The 26,306-nt window shown below is 41.8% G+C and overlaps 1 protein-coding gene across 3 annotated transcripts in view; it reads right to left on the reverse strand.

Moving 5' to 3' along the window:
- CDC42BPB (CDC42 binding protein kinase beta) overlaps positions 1 to 26,097 on the reverse strand; it is a 105,746-nt gene extending 79,649 nt beyond the window's left edge. Inside the window, exon 1 of one of the 3 annotated variants that reach the window (XR_012037266.1) lies at positions 25,738 to 26,097. Coding sequence is in view for 2 of the 3 variants with exons in the window: in XM_072840029.1 (XP_072696130.1) it covers positions 25,738 to 25,912 (175 nt within the window). In the remaining variant the exon portion in view is untranslated. The remainder of the gene's footprint in view (positions 1 to 25,737) is intronic. The other 2 variants (XM_072840029.1, XM_072840030.1) reach the window with 2 other exon arrangements.
- Between the last annotated feature and the right edge of the window lie 209 nt (positions 26,098 to 26,306).

Here is a 26,306-nt window from a genome sequence, read left to right on the forward strand (position 1 = left end):
CCTATTTTTCTTATTGTTCAATCATCCAGTGGCTGTGTGTGATCAGATTTTCTGTGGGTGCCCTTGCTGCAAATTCAGAGCAGTCTGGCTTTCGTTCTGCTCAATGAAATAATAGCTGCTTTCGTGATTAGTACACCTTCTATTGGGGCTAATAGTCAATGGGAGCCAGTATCATTTGGGTTAAAGGAAGTGTATCACTCAAATTCTTTAAATCTGGAACTAGAGCAAACAATTCCTTCATGCTCCTCTAAACAGGTTATCACCCTTCCAGTCCCCCATTGGTGTTCCTACCTCCTAAACTGACATGTATGTACCCTATGACCCAGCTCTATCAAAAAGATACAAGAGTGTTCCAGCAGCTTTATGCAAACCATCATAAACCAGAAACAAACCAAATGCACAGCACACTAATAGGAGAATGGATAATCTGCAGCATTTGTGCAATGGAATACCACACAACAACAACAAAAAAGAATGAACTGTGGCTACACACAACACTGATTAATCTCAAGGATACAGTGAACCTAAAGAGAACAGATGCATAAACCTACATGAGTCCACTGTGAAGCTCAGAATCAGACAGGACTCCACAATAAGCAATTAGGAAGAAACAAATAGTGCTGTGCTAAGTGGATAAAAGAATAAATATGAGCCTCTACCTCACAGCAAACACAAACTCATATGGATACATGCTGCAGCATGAAGCTAACACACATTGTGCTCAATAAAAGGAGTCAGTCACAGAGGACCACATATTGTACAATACCATTTATGTGAAATATCCAGAACAGGCAAATCCTCAGAGACAGAGCAGGATGCCAGGGGTTGAGGGAGGGGGAATGGTGACTAATGGGCATGGGGTTTCTGTCAGGGGTGGTGAAAATGTCCTAGACCTAGACAGTGGTAATGGTTGTACATGCCTGTGATGTTAAAAATCACTTCATTGTACACTTGAAAAATAATAAACTTGAAAAACAGACATAACTAATCTGTGATATGGGTCACAGCAATGCTTACTGGAGGAAGGAGTTACATACTGGGCAGGGGCAGGGGATGTCACAATGGAGCCTGCAAGGTTACGTGATTCATTCTCATTTATTCAAAAGGTATTAATATTTAAAGAAATCACTGAAAGAAAGCAGCAGACACAGGGGCAGCCCCTGAGTTGGACTCAGCCACCCCACTGGTATTACAAGCTACTTCCTCTGAGCTCGTCTCCTCTTCAGTAAGTTAGGGATAACTCGGATTGAGGGTTACTGGGAGGGTTAAGTGAGACTGTGGACATAAACCATGAGCAAGCACAATGCTCACTGTTACCAATACATGGAGCCATGAGAATCGAGTTGTGATCACCTGCTTGGCACAGGAAGACTCACCACTCCCCTCTTCACCCTGATTTTTCTTCTCACAGAAATAGAGTCACAGGGGCATACACCTGTCTGCAGGGCCAGCAGGCTCTGGTGTTGGCCTGTGCTCAGCTGGTGCACAGAGCACCTGGTCCCTCACCCCACATCTCTGGCCCTTCCCTGGGACACAAGCCTTCCCACAAGACTTCCTTGTCGCTGTGAGCCAGAAATCACCACTACCGCACTGTCTGCTCCAGTCCTCTCGCCATTTGTGTCATTCCCTTCTTTCCCCAGCACCTAGCAAAGGGCCACTTCCTGCCTGGTCCCAAGGATACTCATTAAGTAAAAGCTCCCCTACACTCCCCTCCCAACCTCATGGCTCTTTCAAAGTCATCCAAACCCTTCATTATATTGCATGCTCATGACCTTTACATAAGGAGCATCCTCTTTACTCGGAATAGAAGTACATGGAATTCTTGTTTAAAAGCAGTGTTATTTAAATTTACTCAACTGGAAAATAATACAAAAACAAATTAATGCTGGGGATATGAAAAAATTCTAGCACACATCCTGAGATCCACAGAGTCCTACTTAAACCTTCCATATAAAAACCATTTTCACCAATGTTTAGAATAATAATTACCCAGAGCAAAATATTCAAGGATCTGAGTCCAATCTAGCAACTTCTCTGAACTGGATAGTCAATACACTAGGAATACTATGGTGTGAAAGAAAACAAAGGTTAAAAGTAAACCTTTTTAGGGGTAATGCTTCTTTTATCTAAAATCCATTCCAGCTTTTACTTTATTTAGTGACTAGTTCTATGCTTCTGCATGAGGAATACACATCTCTAGAAGGAATAAAACAGCTTCTACAAAAACTGTATGAATCTTCTAGAACCTAGTTTTATGCCAGACACCTGAGGCTACAAAGGAATGCTAGACTGCAGGCTCCAGTGGCCAGAAGTGAAAACAAGCAGGAAAGGAAGATTTAACTGGGCAGCCCTTGCAGTAGGTGGTAGACTTTAAGGCTACTGCTCCTGAACCACAGGAAAGAACCCACCAAACAGGCTGCCCTCAGACTGATACACTCACTTTCTGCCCAAAAAGGAGAAAGTAGCCACAGCCAGCTTCTCTGCCTGGCCTCACCCCCTAATAGGAGGGCCAGCTGCCACCTCCACCAGCTGTCTCCCACTTTACTCTCAAAGAGGCTCCTTTTTCTGGATGTGCTGGGCCAACAGGGCTAAGGTGGAGGCAGTGCCTTATCAAGAGGCTTCTAAATGTGTAAGAATCTAGTTTTCTTTTTCCTAAAAGGAGGTTTATAAAAATTGTTTAAGGAGCAATAATATTTTAGATGTGATAAAAACAGGGGCACTTGGGTGGCTCAGTGGTTGAGCGTCTGCCTTTGGCTCAGGTCTGGATTCTGGATCCTGGGATCAAGTCCCACCTACATCAGGCTCCCTGCAGGGAACCTACTTCTCCCTCTACCTGTGTCTCTGTGTGTCTCTCATGAATAAACAAACAAAATCTTAAAAAAAAAAAAAAAAAAAAAAGATGTGATAAAACAGCTTCACTCATTTGAAATGCTAATCTATTCAACATCAACAATTTGTCCACCATCCACATTAAATGGTACGTCATATTATCCAACTGAACCTATGCATTTCTGAGGTCCATTTTTAAATAAGAAAATAAACCACTGTGCTTGGTAATATAAAAATGACAGCATTAAAGAAAAAAAAAAACAGGAAAATAATCAAGACACTTAGGAGAGAAAAGGGTAGATGCGCCCAAAACATCTTTATCTTACTATCTTTAACTCACTGTTTCCAAAATAAATTAACAAATAGGGATTAAGGAAGCCACTTTTATCTAATAAGACTTTTTAAAGTATTACTCTGGTTTCATCTAGCTATTGGCAAGCTGGTCCTCTTCTCCCTAGCTGGCTAGAAATGAGACACACTAAAGATAGCTAGTAACAAGAGCTTTTTGTAAATCAATAAAATTTTATTGGAAGGTTGGCAAATGTTTAACACTTCAAAAAAGGACATCTACTTTGTGCAGTCTGCATTTGCATGCTAAAAGATCTGTCAAAACTGCATTTTCCTTAAAACCAGTCCTTCAGTAAAAATGAATTATTTTACATTTGATCTCTCTCTCTCTCTCTCTGTCTCTCTCTCTCTCTCTCTCACACACACACACACACAAAATCACACTTTTCCAGAATCTCTGGTGCTTCTGAGTGAACTAAATATTTACACACAGCCATCCTCAGCTCTCTGACCTATTGCTCACAGCGGCCCCTACCTTCTTTCCCTAAGCCTTCAAAAGCACAGCCTTGCCCTGGCCTCCCTGGCAGGACTGTCCACCCTGCCCCAAGCATTCAGAGCTGGGTTAAAGAAACAAAGGAAGAGCTGGAAGTACGAGAGCACAGCATCACTCACAGACATGGACAAGGATGACCTAACTGTTCTTAAGTTCGATTCCAGAACCAAAAGGCTTAATTAAAATGATGGTTCAGACTCCTCACTCTCTCCAGCCACACACCCCCACCATATCTACAGAGGCCTCCTCACACGTGTCCTGCACGATTCCCATGCACTGCCCTCAGTCACCCAGGCTGAACCTCTGGCTTCTCCCTACACCCTTGGACCTCACTCCCCCACCCCGCCCCCTCAACGACACCTGCCAACCTAGTGATGGAGGGAGGCCTCATACTCCTGTGACTTCTCATACAGCCAGACACAACAAAAGCCAAAGGCCCTGCTTCGCAATCCCAGGCCACATAACATTTTCTGTCTCTGTGGCTGTCGGTTGCTGGTGATAGAGACTACTCCATCCACCATCCAAGATGGAGGGAGTGGGGGGAACATGCAGCACAGGAAAGGGGAGGGAGAGACATCTAGCACAAGAAGGGGGGAGGACATCCAGCACAGGAAGTGAGGGGATACTCAGCACAGGAAGAGGGAGGACATCCAGCTAGAAAGGAGGACAACACTTGAGAGCTCAGGCCTCAGCACCCTACACTTCAACTTGTAGTCATAAACTTAGAACAAAATACCAACAAGTGCTGACAAAAGGCAAAGAAAAATATATGAAAAAGGGGTTAACTTCCCTAATATAAAGAGTTCTAAGAAACTGATAGGAAAAAGTTGAACAAGCCAATGTAAAGTATGGGGAAAGAAAAGGGTTTTTAGCTAAACATTAATCAACTCTTTGAATGTTCACAGTGTTCATTAAGATGTCCTCAGGGAAACCATGGGGGCGGTGAATCAGACGTGTGGGCTGCGGGGGGGGGGGTCCCCACAGCCACGCTCAGGAGAAGGGAGGTAAGAAATGATGCGCCCCCCGCATCCCTACTCAGAACATTAACCACCAACCCAACAACACCCAGCCCACACTTGGGATCTTAAACCAAGTTAGCCTCTAATGAAAAACATACCTCACAACAGTAAACACACACACACACACACACACCCTAAAACATTTCAAATAAAGAAACATCTCATTTTTTACAACTGATAACCCCCAAATAACTCTATTTCCCACAAAATATACTAGACACACAGTATAATAATGATTTGTCACCAGCCGTATTTGTCCAGTCTGGAAAACACTAAAAAGAAGTTAAAATGGTGTGAACAGGATGGGGCAAAGGGCCTGGGTCCTTCAAAGAAAGAACTGAAGGCTGGGGAGGGGGGTGGGGCAGGCAGGGGGTGAGCCTGGAGGTTAAGAGATTTAGGAGGTGCACCATCCAAATGCCACATGCAGACTTTGTTTGGATTCCTAGAAAACTGACTGAAAATACCAACAAAAAGAGGAAATTTAAACCCTGACTGAATATTTGACAACACTGAGAAACTTGCTATATTGGCTTTTCAATGTCCTAATGTCACAATGGTTATGTTTTTAAAGAAAGCCCTTGTCTTCTTAAAGTATATACTGAAATATTTCAAATGAGACCACGAATGTCTTGGATTTGCCTCAAAAGAATCCTTTTTGCAGGAAGGGGTGGATAAAAATGTAGCAGACTGAGCACGATCTGACAACAGTTGAAGCTGGGTGATAGAAATAGGGGTTCATCATTCCACTCCCTACTTTTTAATGTTTGACATTTCCTATAATAAAAGAGATCTAAATTTGTAGTAGGAAATACTTCCAACTGCTACCACTTTTATTAACAATATTTATGAAAATGAAGATTATCCAAACATGAAAAATTCAAGCCACTCCAAAAAAGGAATGACATCTTTTGAGGGGGTGGGAGGGGTCACCTGCTGTCTCATGACATCTAAATAGAGGACACTTGAAGGCTTACCATGGGATGCTAGGCTAGACAGTTCTGAAAAATTAGTCTCCGCGTACACACACTCAAACCAGAATAATTGACTCCTAATCACTACCAGCTCTTACTGCAAACAACACAGGAGTTTTCCTCACTGGAAGCATATCCGGACATGAAAACCAGCTACATGCCCAGTTTATTTGTTATGACTTCGTTTGTTTTATTGCTGGCATTCCTTGTGGTCATAAAACAGTTTTATGAGCTGGTAAAAATTCTGTACAAACTCTGCAGAGCTGATGTGACTAATGGTTTCAGTATTCAGTATAATAGATATATATCCTGAACCTGATTAATACTCGTACAGCAGTACTTTGGACTCTGCTTTCAAAAGGCCTATTGAGATACTCCTATTGCTCAATATTTACCCAAAGACTCCCTTTCAACTGTGGTGCTGGGGAACACTTTGTGAAAAATTTAAAAAGTTGTATGTCTCTAAACTAATCTTTACTTTTAAAAATATTTAAAGTTCATTACTGGAAAATATTTTTCTCAGATAATAAATGTAGTATTTTAAGCAACATTAAATTTGCAATACAATCAACAAGAATTACTATGGCAGGGAAAAAATAAACCATAAGAAAACAGATATGAGTGGTGGTATGAAATGATATTTACTGAGAACGGCAGATATTTTAAAGTTTTTAGTCTTAGTAGTAAATGGAGTTTTATTTATATTACAAACCAATTGTGATGAAAATGCTACTGAAGAAGAAAAAATATAAAATCTGGCAGTACTTAAAAAAAATCACCATTCAATATGAACTAGTAATTCTATATTATTTTTAGGGAAATTTCCTAAATAATCCAGGACAAGCAGCTATCCAAGGACTACCTGCATTTGAATCCAGAATCACTGGAAAAAAAGTTCCAAGGTGAACAAAGAACTGATCCCAAAAGAAACAGATAAATTGGAAAAGAAAACGTAAAAACATTCTAATTAATATCCTCAAAAAGAGAGGAAATTGTGGCCAACCACCACCTCATCATGATCACAAAGCAGAATCTTCTTCAAGAGGGAGACACTGTGAACCTTGAAGTCCATACTTAGTCAAGCAAACTATTAATAAAATGAGGGGACAATGAGGCATCTTAAGACATTCAACACCCTGGAAAGATTACCACTCTTGATCTCTGTATGGGGGAAAATGTTATAGACACATACACATATATATGTATTTATGTAACATATTTATCCTCTCCTCCCCAGAAAAGACTCTAGCAAATCACCAAAAAAAGAGAATCCAATGAAGAGTGCTGTGAAGATAAGAAACAGTGGCAGCTGAGTATGACCCAGAAACAGCAAAGGAAGTTAGAAAGAAAGTACAGGGAACTCTTCAGTGCTGAAATCTGGGTGATTCTCCTGCTCAAGGTGCAAGATAGGCACATTCTCTCTGGGTCCAGTCATGCAGCCCGGTTTCAGAGTGAATAAAAGTTACATAACCATAATTACAGGTGTACCTTGGAGACATTGCAAGTTTGGTTCCAGATCACCAAAATAAATTGAGTATCACAAAAAAGCGAGTCAAATGAACTTTCTGGTTTCCCAGTGCATGCAAAAGTTATGTTTATACTATACTGTTGTCTATTGCATGTACAATAGCATTGTATCTAAAAAGTCAATTTCATACTTTAATTAAAAAATACTTCATTGTGGGGTACCTGGGTGGCTCAGTCAGCTAAAGCATCTGCCTTTGGCTCAGGTCATGATTCCAGGGTCCTGGAATCAGAGGCCCACATCTGGCTCCCTGCTTAGCACAGAGTGTGCCTCCCTCCCTGAATCCTCTCCCTCTGCCCCTCCACTTGCTTGTGTTCTCTCTCACTTTCTCTCAAATAAATAAAATCTTAAAAAAAAAAAAAAAAAAAAACTCTCATTGCTAAAAATGCTCACCATCATCTGAGCTCTCAGCTAGTCATATCTCTTTGCTGGAGGAGGGTGGGGTCCCCGCGGTGCTGGCTGCCCACTGGTTGGTGATGCTGGAGGCGGGGGTGCCCGGACAATTTCTTAAAACAAGACAAGTATGTTTGCCGCACTGATGGGCTCTTTCCTTCATGAACAATTTCTCTGCAGCAGGTGATGCTGCTCGATAGCATTTTTTACCCACAGGAGAACGTCTTTCAAAATGAGGGTCAGTCCTCTCAAACCCTGCTGCTGCTGCTTCATCAACTCAGTTCACATGACAATCTAGGTCTTTTGTTATTTCCCAACAATCTTCACAGCATCTGGACCAGAAGTAGTTTCCATCTCAAGAATGTATGTTTTTTGCTCACCCCTAAGAAGCTCCTCATTCTTTCAAGTTTTATCATGAGATTGCAGTAACTCAAATATAATAATAATGAAAAAGTTTGAAATACTGCAAGAATTAGCAAAATGTGACAAAGACACAAAGTGAGCAAATGCTGTAAGAAAAATGGTGCTGTAAGAAAAATCCATGCGTGGTGCAGGACTGCAACAGACCTTCGATTTGTAAAAAATGCACTATGCACTATCTGTGGAGCACAATAAAGTACAATAAAACAAGGTCTGCCTATATTATAAATGCTATGTATTGGGATCCCTGGGTGGCGCAGCGGTTTAGCGCCTGCCTTTGGCCCAGGGTGCGATCCTGGAGACCCAGGATCGAGTCCCACATCGGGCTCCTTGCATGGAGCCTGCTTCTCCCTCTGCCTGTGTCTCTGCCTCTCTCTCTCTCTCTGTGACTATCATAAATAAATAAATTTAAAAAATAAAAAAATAAAAATAAATGCTATGTATTAGTTTCCAATTCTTACAATCAACTTAGACAAAACAACGAAGACTTAATTATAATCACAGAAAACAACATAAATGCTCTAAGTTTTGACAACATAACCCTGACCATTCTAACTTTTCTTAATTTAAAAGATTTTATTTAGAGAGAGATAGTGCACAGTCGCAAGAGAGTTGGAGGAAGAGACAGAGACAGAATCTCAAGCTGACTCCATGCTAATCACGGAGCCTGAAGCAGGGGTCAGTCTCAGAACCCTAAGATCATGATCTGAGCTGAAACCAAGAATTGGACACTTAACCGACTGAGCCACCCAGGTGCCTCTTAATTACCTCTTCAGTGAAAATGATGTCAGATAAAAGGGAATTAAAGTAATTATTTTTATTTTTTTTATTTTTTTTATTTTTTAATTTTTTTTTTTTCTTTTTTTAAATTTATTTATTCATGATAGTCACACGGAGAGAAAGAGAGAGGCAGAGACACAGGCAGAGGGAGAAGCAGGCTCCAAGCACCGGGAGCCCGATGTGGGATTCGATCCCAGGTCTCCAGGATCGCGCCCTGGGCCAAAGGCAGGCGCCAAACCGCTGCGCCACCCAAGGATCCCAAAGTAATTATTTTTAAAGTAATTATTTTATATATAAGTCCACTAACTACAAAATCCCCCCCAGAATATAAATTAAAAAGTAATAAACAAAACATGAACACAAAAGGCTCAACTGTGCAGAGAAAAAACTCAATGGCTAAGTGTGCTTCATCCTATTATATACATAATTAATATACATACAAAAAGTTAATAGTCTATCAAAGGCAAAAATCACAGCCCTATTGATACACGAAATAATATTTCAACATTAACTCAGGAAAATTTTAAAATTATGAACAGAAATATATTTCAATATTAAAAAGCTTTTCAAATCAATACTCAATTTTAATGGGGAGTCTAGAATATGCTCTAAAAATTAAAGAAATAAAAAGTTATATACAATTAGGGGGAAAAAGACTTTTACTTTCTATGGCATACCCTTCTGCACGGTTTCAATTTATTCAATCATAAACACATGTTATTTTTATAACTTTAAAACTAAAATAAAAATAACAAAGGCCTAATGTAAGTTTTGTGATTTATGTTCTTATATTTTTAATACTTGGTACAAGGGGCAATCCTAAATCACAGAGAACTGTAACTTGGACCATCCATAACCATCCTCCACAAACTATTACAGAATCCTAAGTTATGGGAGAGTAACTCAAGAAATGTTTGGAAAGGGACACCTGGGTGGCTCAGCGGTTGAGTGTCTCTACCTTTGGCTCAGGGCATGATCTGAGTCCCGGGATCAAGTCCCACACATCGGGCTCCCTGCACGGAGCCTGCTTCTCCCTCTGCCTGTGTCTCTGCCTCTCTGTGTGTGTCTCTCATGAATAAATAAGATAAGAAAGAAAAAAGAAAGAAAAGAAAGAAAAGAAAGGTCTGGAAAGAAGTTTTTAAAGAAAAACTGACCAATGACATGGTAGATGAACTGCAGTCAAAGAAACTTTCTCTGGAGAATTTAAAAACCAAAGCAATTTACAGTAGAACTCTTCATTAACAGCCCAAAAAGTGGCCACCCCAGAAGTCCATCCAGCATAAATACACAAATGGTGATAAACGAATACAGTACAATACTGTACAGTAAGCAGAAAAAATGAACAGCAGTTACAGTCAACAGAATAGATGGATCTCAATTACTTTTACTTGTAGTTACTTTTTCACTGTGGCAAAACGTAAACCTGGACATTGTAACCATTTTTAAGGTTGGCTGGAAGAAAAAAAGAGGAGACTCAAATTGCTAAAAGTGAAGTGAAAGAGGAGAGACATCCCCCTACAGATCTTACAGATTAAGAAATACTATGAACAGACTCTATGCCAACAAATTAATCTAGAGGAAATGGGCAAATTCCTAAAAAGATAAAAACGAACAAACTGACTAAAGAAGAAAGAGAAAATGTGAATAGATGTACAATAAGCACAGAGGTTGAATTAGTAATCAAAAAACTAACCACAAAGAAAAACCCAAAGAAGGGGACGCCTGGGTGGCTCAGCGGATAAATGTCCGCCTTTGGCTCAAGGTGTGATCCCGGAGTCCGAGGTCTGGGAATCGAGTCCCATATCGGGCTCCCTGCCTGTGTCTCTGCCTCTCTCTGTGTCTCTCATGAATAAATAAATAAAATATTTTTTAAAAAGAAAGAAAAAGAAAAACCCAGAGAGCTTCCCAGGTGAACTGGGAATCTGGCAGTTCCTCAAAATCAAACATTTTAATTTTATTCGATTTTTTTTAAAGATTTTATTTATTTGAGAGAGACAGTACGTGAGCAAGGAAAGAGGGAGGAGGAGAGGGGCAAGAGGGCAAAGAGAAGCAGACTTCCCACTGGGCAGGGAGCCTGTTACAGAGCTCAATCCTAGGACCCTGGGATCATGACCTGAGCCAAAGGCAGACACTTAACCAACTGAGCCACAAGGGGCCCCAAAATCAAACATTAAAAGAACACAAAATTTTCACAAACTCTCAAAAAAAAAAAAAAAAAAAATGGAAGAGAGAAAGAACACCTCCTAACTCATTCTGTAAGGCCAGTATCACCCTGATGCCAAAACCAAGACACTCCAGGAAAGAAAAAACTACAAACCAGTATCTCTTATGAATATCAATGTAAAAATCCACAACAAAGTACTAGCAAACCAAATCCAAACCATAGAAAAAGAACTGTACACATGACAAAGTGGGGTTTATCCCAGGATATAAGGCTGGTTCAACATATAATAATCAATTAATGTATGGGCAGCCCCGGTGGCGCAGCGGGTTTAGTGCCGCCTGTGGCCCGGGGTGTGATCCTGGAGACCCGGGATCAAATCTCATGTTGGACTTCCTGCATGGAGCCTGCTTCTCCCTCTGCCTGTGTCTCTGCCTCTCTCTCGCTCTCTCTGAATGAATGAATGAATGAATGATAAATAAATAAATAAATATTTGAAAAAATATAATTGATTAATGTAATGCATATTTTCAACAGAATTAAAAACAAAAACGTGATTATCTCAATGGATCCAGAAAAAGTTAACAAAACTCAACATCCTTTTATGATAAAACACTCAACAAACTAGGAATAGAAGTAAACTTCCTCAACCTCATAAAGAGCATCAATGAAAACTCACAACTAAAAGTACACTTAATAGTGAAAGACTTAGATGCTTTGTACCTAAGATCAGGAATAAGACAAGGATGTGTACTCCTGCTGCTTCTATCCTACACTGTGCTGGAGGTTCTAGCCAGGGTAATTAGGTTACAAAGAAAGAACATCCGGCCTGGAAAGGAAAAAGCAAACTACCTCTATTCACAGGTGACATGATCTTATATATAAAAATCCTAAAGAAGCCACTAAAAACTATGAGAACTAATAAATGAGTTCAGTAATTTTGCAGAATACAAGATCAATATTAAAAAACAATTATTTCCGGGGATCCCTGGGTGGCTCAGCGGTATGGCGCCTGCCTTTGGCCCAGGGAGCGATCCTGGAGTCTCAGGATCGAGTCCCGTGTTGGGCTCCTGGCATGGAGCCTGCTTCTCCCTCTGCCTGTGTCTCTGCCTCTCTCTCTCTCTATCATAAATAAATAAATAAATAAACCTTAAAAAAAAAAAATTATTTCCTTAAAAAAATAAATAAAAAACAATTATTTGTATACATTTGCAATGAACAACCTAAAACTAAAATTAAGAAAACTCCATTTACTATAGAAATTTTAAAACCTTAGGAATAATTTAACAAAATAATTGAAAATTTTATACTGTTTTGTAAATGTAATATAACCGAATAAACACTTATAAAGTTAAAATGGCAAGTTTTATATGTATTTTATCACAATAAAAAGAGACACGTTAAACTCTGAAAACTACAAAATATTTTTGAAAAAACTTAAAAGATCTAAATAAATGGAAAGATATTATATTCATAGACAGAAGACTTAATGTTGTTAAAACACCAATACTCCCCAAGTTCATCTACAGATTTGATGCAATCCCTATCAGAATCCCAGATGGCTTCTTTAAAGAAATTGGCAAGCTGATCCTAAAATTCATATGGAAATTCAAGGAACTCAAAATAGCCAAAACAATCTTGAAAAAGAACAAAGTTGGACAACTCACACTTCTTGAATTCAAAACTTATTACAAAGCAACAGTAACCAAGATAGTGTTGGTACTGACATAAGGATAGGCATAAATACCAATAGAACACAACTGAGAGCCCAGAAATTAAACCCATACATTAATCAACTGATTTTGACAAGGATGCAAGACTATTTAATGGGGGAAAGAACAGTCTCTTCAACTAATGGTACTGGGACAACAGGATATCCACATGCAAGAGAAAGAAAAAAGAGGATGTGGTTCCCCATCTCCTACTATACACAAAAACTGACTCAAGTGGATCAAAGTCCTACATGTAAGATCTGAAACTATAAAACCCTTAGAAGAAAACACCGATATAAATCTTTGTGACCTTGGACTTGGCAACAGATTCTTAAATATGACACCAAAATCAACAAAAGTTAAATTAAACTTCATCAAAATTAAAAACTTTTGTGCTTTGAAGTATCAAGAATATGAAATAAAAATCCACAGTATAGAAGAAAATATGCAAATATACTGTATAGTATATTTGATCTTGGGATCATAAGTTCAAGCCCCACATTGGGTGTGGAGTCTATTTAAAAAAAAATTAAACTAAAAAATAAATTTGCATATCATACATTTGGTAAAGGTTTAATATCCAGGATATATAAAGAACTCTTACAACTCAACAACAGAAAGACAACACAAATTTAAAATGGGCAAAAGAACAGACATTTCTCCAAAGAAGATATTCAAATGGTCAATAAACACAAGAAAGGATGCTTAACACTGTTAACTTTTAGAGAAAAGTAAATCAAAACTAAAATGAGACACCCACTAAGACTAGAATATGAGACAATAACAAGTGTTGGTGAGGATATGGAGAAATTGGAAGTCTTATATGCTGCTGGTGGAAATGTATACTGATACACCTGCTATGGAAAACCACCTAGCAGTTTCCCAAAATGCTAAGCATAAAGTTACTGAATGACCCAGCATTCTACTCCCGGGTATACAGCCAAGAGAAATGAAAACATATGTCCACTCAAAAACTGGTACATTAATGTTCACAGAAGCATTCTTCATAATAGCCGAAAGGTAGAAACAACCCAAATGTTCATCAACTGATGAACAATGTGGACTGTCTATGTAATGGAATGTTATTTGGAACTGAAAGGGATGAAATACAAGATATCCTTGAAAACATTATGCTAAATGAAAAAGACCCAGTCACAAAAGACCACATATTATAAGACTCCATGAAAGGTCCAAAATAGGCAAATACAAAATGAGGTGAGATCAGTGGTTGCTTAGAGGGAAAGCAGGGAGCTGGGGGGTGACAGCTAAAGGGTACAGGGTTTCTTTCAGAGGTGATGAAAATGTTTGTGATTCAATGGTACAGATGGTTGCATAACTCTATGAACATAGTAAAGCTACTGAATTGTAATTTGAACAGGTAAATTGTATGTGAATTATATCTCAATAACTGCGTTATCAAAAAAAGAAAAAAAAAGTAAATAAACCAGCTAGTAACTGCAAATGCCAGAGAAAGCTTTCTTTCCCACTAAAATGAACTTAAATCAGCTGTGCAATTTAAGTTTCTCTCACGTTGCTGATAGACATCAGCTTTTGTTCCAGTAATCCTCTTCACATATTATTTCACAAGGATTATCAAACTTCATAAACGCTTACCTTGCTTTTTAAAAAAATAATTATATATTTGTAGAAAGAAATATATCCAGGCTTATCACTTTGCTTACATAAAACCATAATACTGATGTTTTCATAAACATTTCTTGTCCTGATACAGTCTAATATAAACGCCATCCCTGACACCTTAATTAACTGGTGAAATTGGGAATAAAACACTCACAGTAACTTCCCAATTTGCTGCAAAACAATATATTCCACATATCCAAAAACCGGGTTTTATTGACATTTTCCCAGATTAATTTTAAAGGTACATCAGAAGGGTGACTTGTTAATCCACTTAAAAGACTTTTTGACAATCTGATCTCAAATACTTGCAGTTAAAAAACAAGCAAGTCCATCTGTGGCAGAGCTGCACAATCATTTTTAAAGGATTGCTGAATACCCATTTATTATGAAATCAACATCTTCTCAATAGTGAAGAATAAAAATGCTATTTCCGGGGTGTGTGTGGCTGGCTCAATGCACAGAGCATGTGACTCTTGATCTTGGGATCATGAGTTCAAGCCCCACACTGGGTGTGGAGTCTACTTTAAAAAAAAAAAAAAAATTAAACTAAAAAATAAATTTAAAATACTATTTCCAATTAGAAATAGTATATAAGTTAAAAAAATAAATTTAGGGATCCCTGGGTGGCGCAGCGGTTTGGCGCCTGCCTTTGGCCCAGGGCGCGATCCTGGAGACCTGGGATTGAATCCCACGTCGGGCTTCCGGTGCATGGAGCCTGCTTCTCCCTCTGCCTATGTCTCTGCCTCTCTCTCTCTCTCTCTCTCTGTGACTATCATAAATAAATAAAAATTAGAAAAAAATAAAATAAATTTAGCTCCTTGATTTTAATTTTTTTAAACAAAATGAGAGAAATTCTATGATTTCAGTTCAGTTCTGTCACATGAAAAAGGTAAAGTACAACAGAGCAACAGCCTTAAAATGTAATTTGGGTGTCATGGTAAGGGAGGTCTATTTACCTTTGGATTTAATTTATTTATTTGGTACCTGGGTGGCTCAGTTGGTTGAGCATCTCCCTTTGGCTCAGGTCATGATCTCAGGGTCCTGGGATCGAGCCCCCCCATCGGACTCCGTGGTGGTCTGTTTCTCCCTCTCCCTCTATACTCACTCATGCTCTCTCTCAAGAAAATAAATAATCTTTTTAAAAAAGTAATTGTTTTTTGTTTTTGGAAAATTATAAGTGGCAAGAACATTTCTTCTGCTGCTCTCAATTCTAAATTGGTGATACCTGGGGCTCCTGGGTGGCTCAGTGGTTGAGCGTCTGCCTTCGGCTCAAGGTGTGGTCCCACAGTTCCGGATCTGATAGAGTCTTGCATCGGGACTCTATCATGGAGGGAGGTTGCTTTCCCTGTGCCTATGTCTCTCTCTCTCTCTCTCTCTCTGTGTCTCTCAAGAATAAATAAAATCTTAAAAAAAAGAAAAGAGAAAAGAGAAAAGAGAAAAGAGAAAAGAGGAAAGAGGAAAGAGGAAAGAGGAAAGAGGAAAGAGGAAAGAGGAAAGAGGAAAGAGGAAAGAGGAAAGAGGAAAGGAAAGGAAAGGAAAGGAAAGGAAAGGAAAGGAAAGGAAAGGAAAGGAAAGGAAAGGAAAGGAAAGGAAAGAAAAAAAGAATCTGCCTTCAGCTCAGGCTCAGGTTATGATCTCGGGGGTCCTACTCAGCGGGTCTGTTTCTCCCTCCACCCCTCTGCCCATCTTGTGACTCACAGGCACAAGTACGCTCCTCTCTCTGCCTCAAATAAATAGTTGGTGATACCTTCCTACATACTAAGAGCTTAAACAGAATCAGCTCCACATCAGTTCAAGAAAGATCAAAGCTTATGCACATGGTCCCTAGGTCACCAACACCCGACTGCAAACATGTCCACACTGTGGGTCTCCAGAGGTCCCTCCCTGCTTCATCCCTGTATCCACCCTAGAGTAGCCACTCCCCAGCCATCTGAAGAAGTACTTTCCAGGAACCCCTTGTCCTGTTTTCAGTGCACCCATCCTGTAATTCCCCTTTCTTCACATCCTTTGCCCCTCTTTCTCTCCTCCCTCCCACTGGGATGCAGTTTCTAGAGAAAAACTTGCCCTCCCTTATTCCCACATCTTCCTTCTACTTATGGGGGAAGCTTTCTAATAAATGAGTAAGCATAGGAATAGAAATGCCAATACATCCAAGTCAAAGAAAATAGAAACTATTCCCTCTGACTTCACATAGCGATGAAAACTAGGGTACCTTTCAGAACACCTGCCTTAGCTTTACACCATCTGGAAACCCTACTAAAATATGATAGCTTATGATTACCAAGGGACACAGCCTCAAGGATACCATGAATCCCAGGAGAACAGGGATTTTGTTCACCACTGCAGTGCCTAGTACTTTTCAAGTCCTTAAAAAATACTTGTTGAATGAGTATTCAACAGGAGATGACAGCAGCCTAGAAATGTTAGCATAATTGTGCACAGTGGGAAAAGACAATCGACAAGTGATGACTAATTTAGCAAAGCTAGAAAACCAAAAGTTAATGTGTGTGAGGTAGGGGTAAGGCGGCTTGGGAATGATCAGAAGTACAGAGATCTCAGAATCTCGGAGGGTCTAAATGGGGCTTCAAATCTATAAAAGCAGCAGCTACACCCTAGAAATTCTTCTGTCCCCACCCACCACCAACTTTCTACCTTATCCGACCTTCCTAAAAAGCCAGCATATCCCATGCTACTCCCCATTGCCCAGGCAGGACACCAGAAACCCCTCTCTGGGGAAACTGATAGCCCCAAAGAAAGAATTACTTTGCTCCTCAAATTGGCAAGTCCCCATCCTATTTCCTAATGGTGAGACTCAACACTCAAAAGTTTGTCCATGCACATGGGGAGTGTCCAATCAGCCCACTCACAATTATGGAGAGACAGCCAATAATCAGCAGGTACTTGGAGAAAAGCTTCTGATAACAAAGACCCAAGCAAGAAAGAGGAGAACAAGGACTCAGAAGAGCGATGACACAGGAAATAAAAGAAAATGTCTACATAACATAAATGTGTACACATAAATCAATTAAAAATAATCTCTTATAAAGTGCATTGCTGGTTTAAAAAAAAGGGGGGGGGGAATCCCTGGGTGGCTCAGCAGTTTGGCGCCTGCCTTTGGCCCAGGGCACAATCCTGGAGTCCTGGGATCAAGTCCCACGTCAGGCTCCTGGCATGGAGCCTGCTTCTCCCTCCTCCTGTGTCTCTGCCTCTTTCTCTCTATGTCTATCATAAGTAAATAAACCTTAAAAAAAAAAGAAAAAGTGCATTGCCAGGGTGCTTGGGTGGTTCAGTCGGCGGTGATCTTGGGGTCCTGAGATCGAGCCCCACATGGGGCTCCCTGCTCAGCAGAGAGTTTGCTTCTCCCTCTGCCCCTCCCCTCAGCTTGTGTGCACGTTCATTCTCTTTCAAATAAAATCTTTTTTTAAAAAAGTATATTGTCGGGATCCCTGGGTGGCGCAGCGGTTTGGCGCCTGCCTTTGGCCCAGGGCGCGATCCTGGAGACCCGGGATCGAGTCCCACGTCGGGCTCCCTGCGTGGAGCCTGCTTCTCCCTCTGCCTGTGTCTCTGCCTCTCTCTCTCTCTCTCTCTCTCTGTGTGACTATCATGAATAAATAAATAAAATCTTTAAAAAAAAAAGTATATTGTCTTCATGAAACCAATATGTTATAAAAATGAATGCTGAGAATAAAAACACCTAGTAATGAAAGATGTAACAGCAGAAATAATAATGCAATGTAAGGACCAGAAGACACAGTTGAGGACTTCTTCCAGAAAAGTCAGAAGAAGCAGATAAAGAATAAGAAAAAGTAGGAAAAGGAAATTAGCAGAACACTCCAGAAGGTCCAACATCTGAAGAATAGGAGATCAATAAGGCTACAATGGAGAAACCAGGGAAGAGATAAGAGACAATATGGAAAGGTTCCAGAGGGATGCCTGGGTGGCTCAGCGGTTGGGTGTCTGCCTTTTCTCAGGGCATGATCCCAGGGTCCTAGGATCGAGTCCCACATCGGGCTCCCTGCATGGAGCCTGCTTCTCCGTCTGCCTGTGTCTCTGCCTCTCTGTCTCTGTCTCTCATGAATAAATAAAAATCTTAAAAAAAAAAAAGTTCCAGAACTGAAGGACCCAGTGTCCCCAACAGAAAAACCTGCCAAAGAATGCTGGAGGTAGACAGAAGACCCTGAGAGTTCCCAGGGAAGACAAGTCACACAAAGTCTTGTCCGACTGCTCATTACCAACAATGGAAAGTGGACAGTAATGGAATAATGCTGTCAAACTTCTGAGGAAAAATTACTTCTAACCTATAATTCAGGACCCAGGCAGACTGTCACTCAAGATTTATCTCCAATGAACCCTTTTTCAGGAAGCCACTAGAAGATACACTACCAAAAGGAGAAAGACATGAAATCCAGAAAGGGGAATTCAACAGAGAAACACTAAAAAAATTCCCACAAGGAATGGAGAGATATTCTAGGAATACTGCTAAGCACTAGATCTAGAGCACAAATAGCTTCAATGGAAATAGGAAAACAAAAGGCTTCAAGGCGTGGAAGCTGACAAGCTGGGCAGTGTGTGTGGCAAGGCACATTACAGTGCTGACCTGTTCTAGCTACAACCCTGGAACTGTACTTAGCACTGTACGCTGGCATCCAAGCTAGAGGGAAGAAACATAACTCATTCTAATAAACACAGAAATAATTCCCTATCTCAATAAAGACAAGAACTAACTGCATCCTATGTGGCTTAAGATATTTACCTACTGATAACAGAAACACTACCAATATAAACAAAACTTATTATATAACCATATTTGGAAAAAGGGAGAGAGCGTACAGGTGCGCAGAGAAGATTCTATAACTTTCTATAACCTTCTCTTCCACAGGACGAAGTCAACAGATAAAGTCTAAAGCAGAAAAATCAGAAATCAGCAGTACTACATACTGCTTTATAGAAACATGGAATTCGAGTCAAGAAGTGCTAAAATAACCACAACATCCCAGATTCTTCCCTTCTTCCACGGTAATACAACACCTTCACCCTGCTGCCTGGAATGCAGCGGGGACAGCCACCATCAAGATGCTGGACTGAGCAGGAAAGGGCCCAGGTCCCTGAAGACTTCTTGGAATGAGCTGTTTACGAGCCCTGCCCTGCCCACATCCCAATTCCACGTGACAGAAATCACCCTGATTTTGGGTAAGTTGCTATTAGTTGGTTCTGTTACTGGCAGCTGAATGCGATCCTGAGACAGATGATTATCAAAAGAAACAGAGGGGTTAGATGTGGCTGCTTATGAAAGTTAAAACTCAGAGTTATCGGGATGCCTGTGTGGCTCAGCAGTTTAGCGCCTGCCTTCAGCTCCTGGAGTCCCGGGACTGAGTCCCTCGTCGGGCTCCCTGCATGGAGCCTGCTTCTCCCTCTGTCTCTCTCTCTCTCATTATGTGTCTCTCATGAATAAATAAATAAAATCTTTAAAAAAAGAAACTCAGTTATCAAGTAGATGCATTATTTTAATAAAGGTAAGATATTACTTGAGAAAAATCACAGGATATGGGAAGAAGTGTGGTTAATTTCAACTCCTAAAACTAAGATGACATGGGTCTTTTAGGTCAGTTTGACCTGATTTATTAAAGGCAATAGAATATAAAGTATTTGAAAGAGAGAGAGATAAAAAGAACAGCAGTGTTTAAGGGTGACTGGCAGAGGCATTTAAATCTTAAAGTGAGAAAAGCATTCATTCAGGTCTGCCAGCTTGAGAGCTTCAGCTAGGCCAGCGATGATGGGAATGGAAGGAAAAGGCTACAGTGAAACAGATATTTCAAAGCTAGCACCTGCCAGGTAGTCCCAGGCTGACCCCCTAAAAGGCTGCTGATTCCAAAATGATCAGGAAAATGTCCCGAGCCCAGTTTCCCCAAGGGAGAGCAGGGATGGGGTAGGAGGGCAGAGCACGTGGCCGCTCCAATTCCTAACAGTGGTCCAACCTATGCCTCTGTGATTGTGGAGGCTAGAGAAATCAATGCCACCCCAGTAACATTAGGAGGCACCTTCAAATTCCATTATGTCTCCAAAGTAGCTCTAATAAAAGGACAGAACAGGACTGACATACGATCCAATTCAAATTTCTCTCTAAATTTCTAATTCTTTCCCAAAGACAGCAAAACCCAAGGTTCTATTATATAACTGACCCTTTTTGCAAAGTTTTAATCTAAAACCAATTTTGTTGCCAGTTACCTACCAATGAAAATGACCAAAAACCTAATGTACAACACAGATAGTGTAAAGTATGACCTTTATTTCATAGTTAGTATCTATTTGTCTTTAAAAAATAGTTGCCTCTGGAGGCACCTGGGTTGGTTGAGCATCTGCCTTTGGCTCACTCAGGTCATGTTCCCAGGGTCCTGGGATCGAGCCCTGCGTCAGGCTCCCTGCTCAGCGGGGAGTCTGCTTCTCCCTCTCCCTTTGCTGCTCCCCCTGCTTGTGCTCTCTCACTCTCTCAAATAATAAAATCTTAAAATATATATATATAGTTGCCTCTGGTATATTTTTAAGTCCATATGCATGCAGGTAGTTCAGATTGTCAAAACACTTCTGATTTTAAATCTAAGGAAAGTGTTCTTTTCCTCTCATCTGTTTTCCTTAGTAAAAGAACATTTGTGTGAGCTTTTCACACAAATTTAAGGTAACCCTAATACACTGTCATTCTGGATCATTCTAAGAAGCTAAGAACCAAACTTAAACTTGGGTCAGGGACTAAAAGGTGTTATCTTAATGGGGACCAGTTAGGGTGATGTGATTACAGGGTTTTCATGGGTTTTCTCAAGAACTCCTTTAAAATCTCCCTTAATTTTATCTCCTTTTTGATTAAAGAAAAATGGTAAAAAAAAAAAAAAAAAAAAAAATCTCTTATTTGGTTCCTTCCAGAAAGATCCTCCTACTTTATTAGTCTCAAAAAAATACTTTTTGTCTCTTTACCAAGAAAAGCACTCAATAGTTTCACCGTACTTAATATAGTTTGGAATTAACAGTCCTGTTTGCTCATGTGTTTATCCAGCATCACAGACGTCAGCACAGACAGGAGATTTCTAAGGGCACAAGGCTCTGCAACAAGAGGCAGGGCAAAGGCAAGAGGAGGCACCTCTATCAATCCTGTCATATTTTGATTATTTTACCTCAGGCGCACATGAGTAGCGTGCCTGGAGAGTAATCTGCTGCACATCATAAACCTTCTCAAGTGGCTCACACAGTGGTATCTCATCTGAGGACAATTCACTCCAATTCCAACTCTAGTTATTTAAAATCGAGATTTAACACACTAAGTGTGTCACACACGAAGTGACTCTGATGTTCACTTCAAAACCCAATTGTCAATAGACGAGGTTTTAGGAGAGAAAAGGTAAGGCTGGCTTGTTAAGGTTTAGTGGTTTCAACCGTCCCATCACATGCCATGTAGTCATTATCACCATGCATTCTGAAGAGCTACTTACAAGTCTAAATTACATTAACTTAACTTTTATTATTCATTCCCCATATTACTCTCAAATTTAGGTGTTATTCAAAATACCTGTTGAAGGCATTCCCGTGTTACATAAACATTCTATCTGGAGGACCCATTAAGGACAAAATGTATCTTGAGATGTTAAACACCACCAGTTAAGCCCCAACATATTACATTGGGTAGATTCATCCCACTCATGCCTTGGGGCTGAGGATCTCCCTGCTAACCGCTACAGGAATTCACATGGATGAATGTGGTACTGCTGCATTCACAAGAAAAATCACAAAGGAGAAGAGTAAAGAGGGCTAGAGAGAATTAATTCCGTTCCTTATAGAAGTAGTACAGTGGCAAGGTAAAGGAAGGTGCCCTTGTCTGCAAATTGGGAAACCCACACTGGGGTCCACATCCCACAAGGCGAGCCTACACCAGCTGCAAGCTCTAAGCTTCCCACCTGGTCTGCAGGCCATGCAGGGGCCAGAGCACAGAGCCACTGTGGTCTACCCAATGCCAATAGGCTAGGACTTCAAACAACAGCTACATCCAACTTTAATACAAGCCATTATATTTAAGCCATGAAAAAAGATATTTAACACATGAGAAGTATTTTTATGTAACACAGAGATAGCAAATTCATCTCATTTACTTGTATTTGTTTCTATTGTAGAAATTTCAAAGTGCTTCATATGTTCTACTTCAAATAGGATCAAATTTGCATTAAAATACAGCTTAAGGAAACAGATGCAAAACAGGGTATTTTCAACTTTTAATTAAAGTCCAAGATCTCACAGAGGAAACTAATGAAACTATAAACATAACCAAGGGAAAATTAAAGACCTACAGTGAAGGCTATGATGACTCTTGTCCCATGAAACCACTGTGGCAATAAGGAATTAAGAGCCAGAAAGTCTTCTTTTAAAACTTAAAAATTTGGGGAGCTTGGGGAGCCTGGGAGGTCCAGTCAGTTAAGCATCTGACTCTTGATTTCAGCTCATGTCATGATCTCAGGGTCGTGAGATCGAGCCCCTGTTGGGGTCCACACTGGATGTGGAGCTTTGCTTGAGGTTCTCTCTCCCTCTCCACCCACACCCACCCTGCATACTCTCTCTAAAAAACTGAAGTTAAAATAAAACTTCAGAGAAAGACAAATACCATATGATTTAACTCATATGTGGAATTTAAGAACCAAAGTAGATGAACACAGGGGAAGGGAGGGACAAATAAGATGAAGGCAACAAAGAAGGAGGCAAACCATGAGAGTCTCAATCATAGGAAACAAACTGAGGGTTGCTGGAAGGGTAGGGAGTAGAGGGAAGGGGTAAGAGGGTGATGGGCATGAAGGTTATATGATGTGATGAGTACTGGGTATTATATGCAACTGCTGAATCACGAAATTCTACCTCTGAAAATAATTTTAAAATTAATTATCATGTTGTTATAATAAATTTTAAAAAGTAAAAAAAAAACTTAAAAACTTTATTACCTATACTTTCCAAATTGTCTCAAAGATTCCTCAGTAAGTCTCAAAATCTGAACCGAATAGGTTATATTTCTCCATCAAGCTTCAAGATTTCTACCTAATTGTCATTAGACACCTAGTGTCTAATGGAAAGTGGGGAGAAGTTGGCCCTCTGTAAGACAGAACTCCACATTTTGGAGGTTTCAAACACCATGCAGAGTGTGAATCCAAAATTCAGCAACCCCTAGGCTGATAGCTTGTATCTTCTTTTCCAGAGCAGAAGTAATTCCACATGGAAGTCAGGGCACCTGACAATGCTCCACAATTCCACTTGACAGACCACTCTTCACCTTCTGGTTGTAACATGTAGCCATTCTAAGTAATAATAAATAATGACTGTACACATATCTTCATTAGTAACACACCCCTTGCAGAGTTATAATGGTATACATTAAATACTACTTCATATTTTATTAGTAGTATTTAGAAGTAGCATTAATATTTCATTAAAATGCCACTTTAAATCTTGATCCATTTTTCTTCCCTGCAATTTAAGGTTTACATGTCTATGCATATTGAATTGTTAGGCCAATGTAATTCATCTGTGATAATTTTCAAAAAAACAGAATACAATTTCAAAAGTATTTCTAAATTATAGCACACAGCTTCTGTTTCAATTTGGAAAGGTCAAATCTCATACAATAAGAACTCCGCACATGCTGAGAAGAGCTGGCTCCAGTGAAGCCAGCCAGTTCACAGCGTGGCTGGTCCGGTCGGGTGGTTAAGGGGCTACATAAGAACCACCCATGTACAAGGTGTCCAGCTCTGACTTCACCCCAGAGGCCAGCCAGTTGGAGCACACCTCGCCACTCCAACAACCCTCCCTCCACTTCACCTTTCCATCACACTGCTATGCACGCACATAGCGTGCACCAAGTTGAACCTGATTGTGGAACTGTCTGGATTTCGACAGCAACTGCTAAGAAGAGGCAAATACAATATTCAGAAGGTTCAGATGCAACAAGCACCAAAGACCTCATTTTCAAAGCAACTATGAAAATGAGTTATTTGGCTGAAAATCACATCACTGATAAAAGATCCCAGAAAGTGAACACTCGTTTTACTGATATTGTTTATATATAGCCAAGAGCAGTGGTCTCCATTGAAATAAAGCATGATGGGGCTGTCCTGGGGCTCTGGGACTCCTTTCTACTGCGGTTCTCACAAAACATCATTTCGCTAAAAAGCAAAAACAAACCCTGTAAAGAATACCTCAACTTAAATTTTAATTAGTAAACAAATCCTCAAATTCCAGTTACCATTTTGGCAGAGTAAGAGGCCTCACTTCAGAATACATTTGTTTCTTCATTGTAAATATCACCTTTATCAGCCCCAAAGAGCAGAAATTACTGGTTCAAACTGCACAGTCCCAGCCCAATGACGCAAGTGACTCAAGGATAGGTTTGGCCTGAACAGAAGACTCCATGTGCCTACTAGGTCCTTACAGGTGAGCCTGAGGATCTTGACAGGATGCCCATGTTAGTTAGAGATGAAGCGAAAGGCTTTCACTTTGCACCTGTAGCGTCTTCGAGACTCTAAGGATCATAAAATGGCTTAATCAAACTTTTGTCCTAATAAAGCAAAATAGGTTGGCTGATCAATGATTACAGCGCTACGGATCCTTGGACAAACTAGGGAAGGCATGCAAAGATCAGATGAACGAAGTTTTTCAACGATTCCTGTATACTGTCAGTTCCAGCTGCCCCCAAACGTATTCCAAGTCTAGTGCGATTACAATGAAAAGAATCGATCTGCTCTTGCAAAATAAGGCTGTTAACCTGAAAACTCCCTTGGAGCTGCTACGGTAAAGGGTGTTCAAGCCCTGGACATTAACGGGATGGAGCAGGCTGTCACCTAGGAAGGGCCGATAGAACTGGGCTCCCCGGAAACGCACACGCAGATGGGGGGGCCCCACGGGGAGGTGGACACGCGGATGTAAAAATCGCACGCGGCTGCCTCCACCCGCCAGCAAGGCGTGTGCGGGGGCGTGGGGGGGGGGGCTCGACGCTGACTCTGGACCCCAGAGCCGGGGCGGGGGTGGGGGCGGATTTCCCGGGGAGTGCTGCAGGAAATGATATCCAGACTCGGAGGGTGGATCTAGGAAGCGGCCCGGGCGCTGGCCGGCGGCGGGGAGCGAGTGGGGGTGGGAACGGAGGATGTGGCTCCCAGGGGCAGGATGAGGGGGCGGGCCGGCCGAGCGCGGATGCGCCAGGGCCAAGGAGGAGGGCAGGGAGGGACCCCGAGCCTCCAAGGGACGAGGGCGCGAGGAGCGGCCCGGCGGGGCGCGGAGGGGCGCGGAGGGGCGGGGAGGGGAGGGGGCGGCGGTGTGGGGTGCCGGCGAGGCAGGAGGCGCGGAAGGCGGAGAGCGGGCCGGGGAGAGGGCCGAGGGCCGAGGGCGGAGGGCCGGGGGCCGGGGGGCAGGCGGGCCGCGCGCACTTACCCCACTCGAGGAACTCGGCCACATACTTGTCGCGCCGCAGGGCCGAGTGGCTGCACTCGGTGTACAGGCAGACGAGCACGTCGAGCAGCGTCTCCACGCTCAGGGCGCTCTCGTTGCGCCAGGGCCCGTCCAGGAGCAGCTGCTCCAGCTTCTTGAGCCGCACCTTGGCCGACATGGTGCCGCGCGGCCCGCTCCCAACGCGCCGGACTCTCGCCGCCCGCTCGGCCAGGCCGTCAGGGCGAGCCCTCGGGGGCCCGGCGGCCGCGAGCCCCAGCAGCTGCGGCGCCTCGTCGCCGCCCCGTCCGCGTCGTCGCGCCCCGGCCTAGGCCGACATCTTGGGCTCGGTCCCGGCGGCGCAGCGTCTGGGGCGCCGGGCCCCGCGGGTCCATGGGCCGGTCTCCTCCCCTCGGCGCCGCCGCCCGCCCCGCCCGGCGCAGCCCGCCCTCGCCTCGCCTCGCCTCGCCTCGCGCCGCCGCCCGCCGCGCGCCCTTCAGCCCCGCCCGCGGCCGCGCCCTCCCCGCCTTCACCGCCCGCCGCGGACCTGGAGCGGCGCGGAGCCGAGCGCAGCG

The sequence above is a fragment of the Canis lupus genome, chromosome 9, assembly GCF_048164855.1.
Source record: "Canis lupus baileyi chromosome 9, mCanLup2.hap1, whole genome shotgun sequence".
Lineage (NCBI taxonomy): Eukaryota > Metazoa > Chordata > Mammalia > Carnivora > Canidae > Canis > Canis lupus.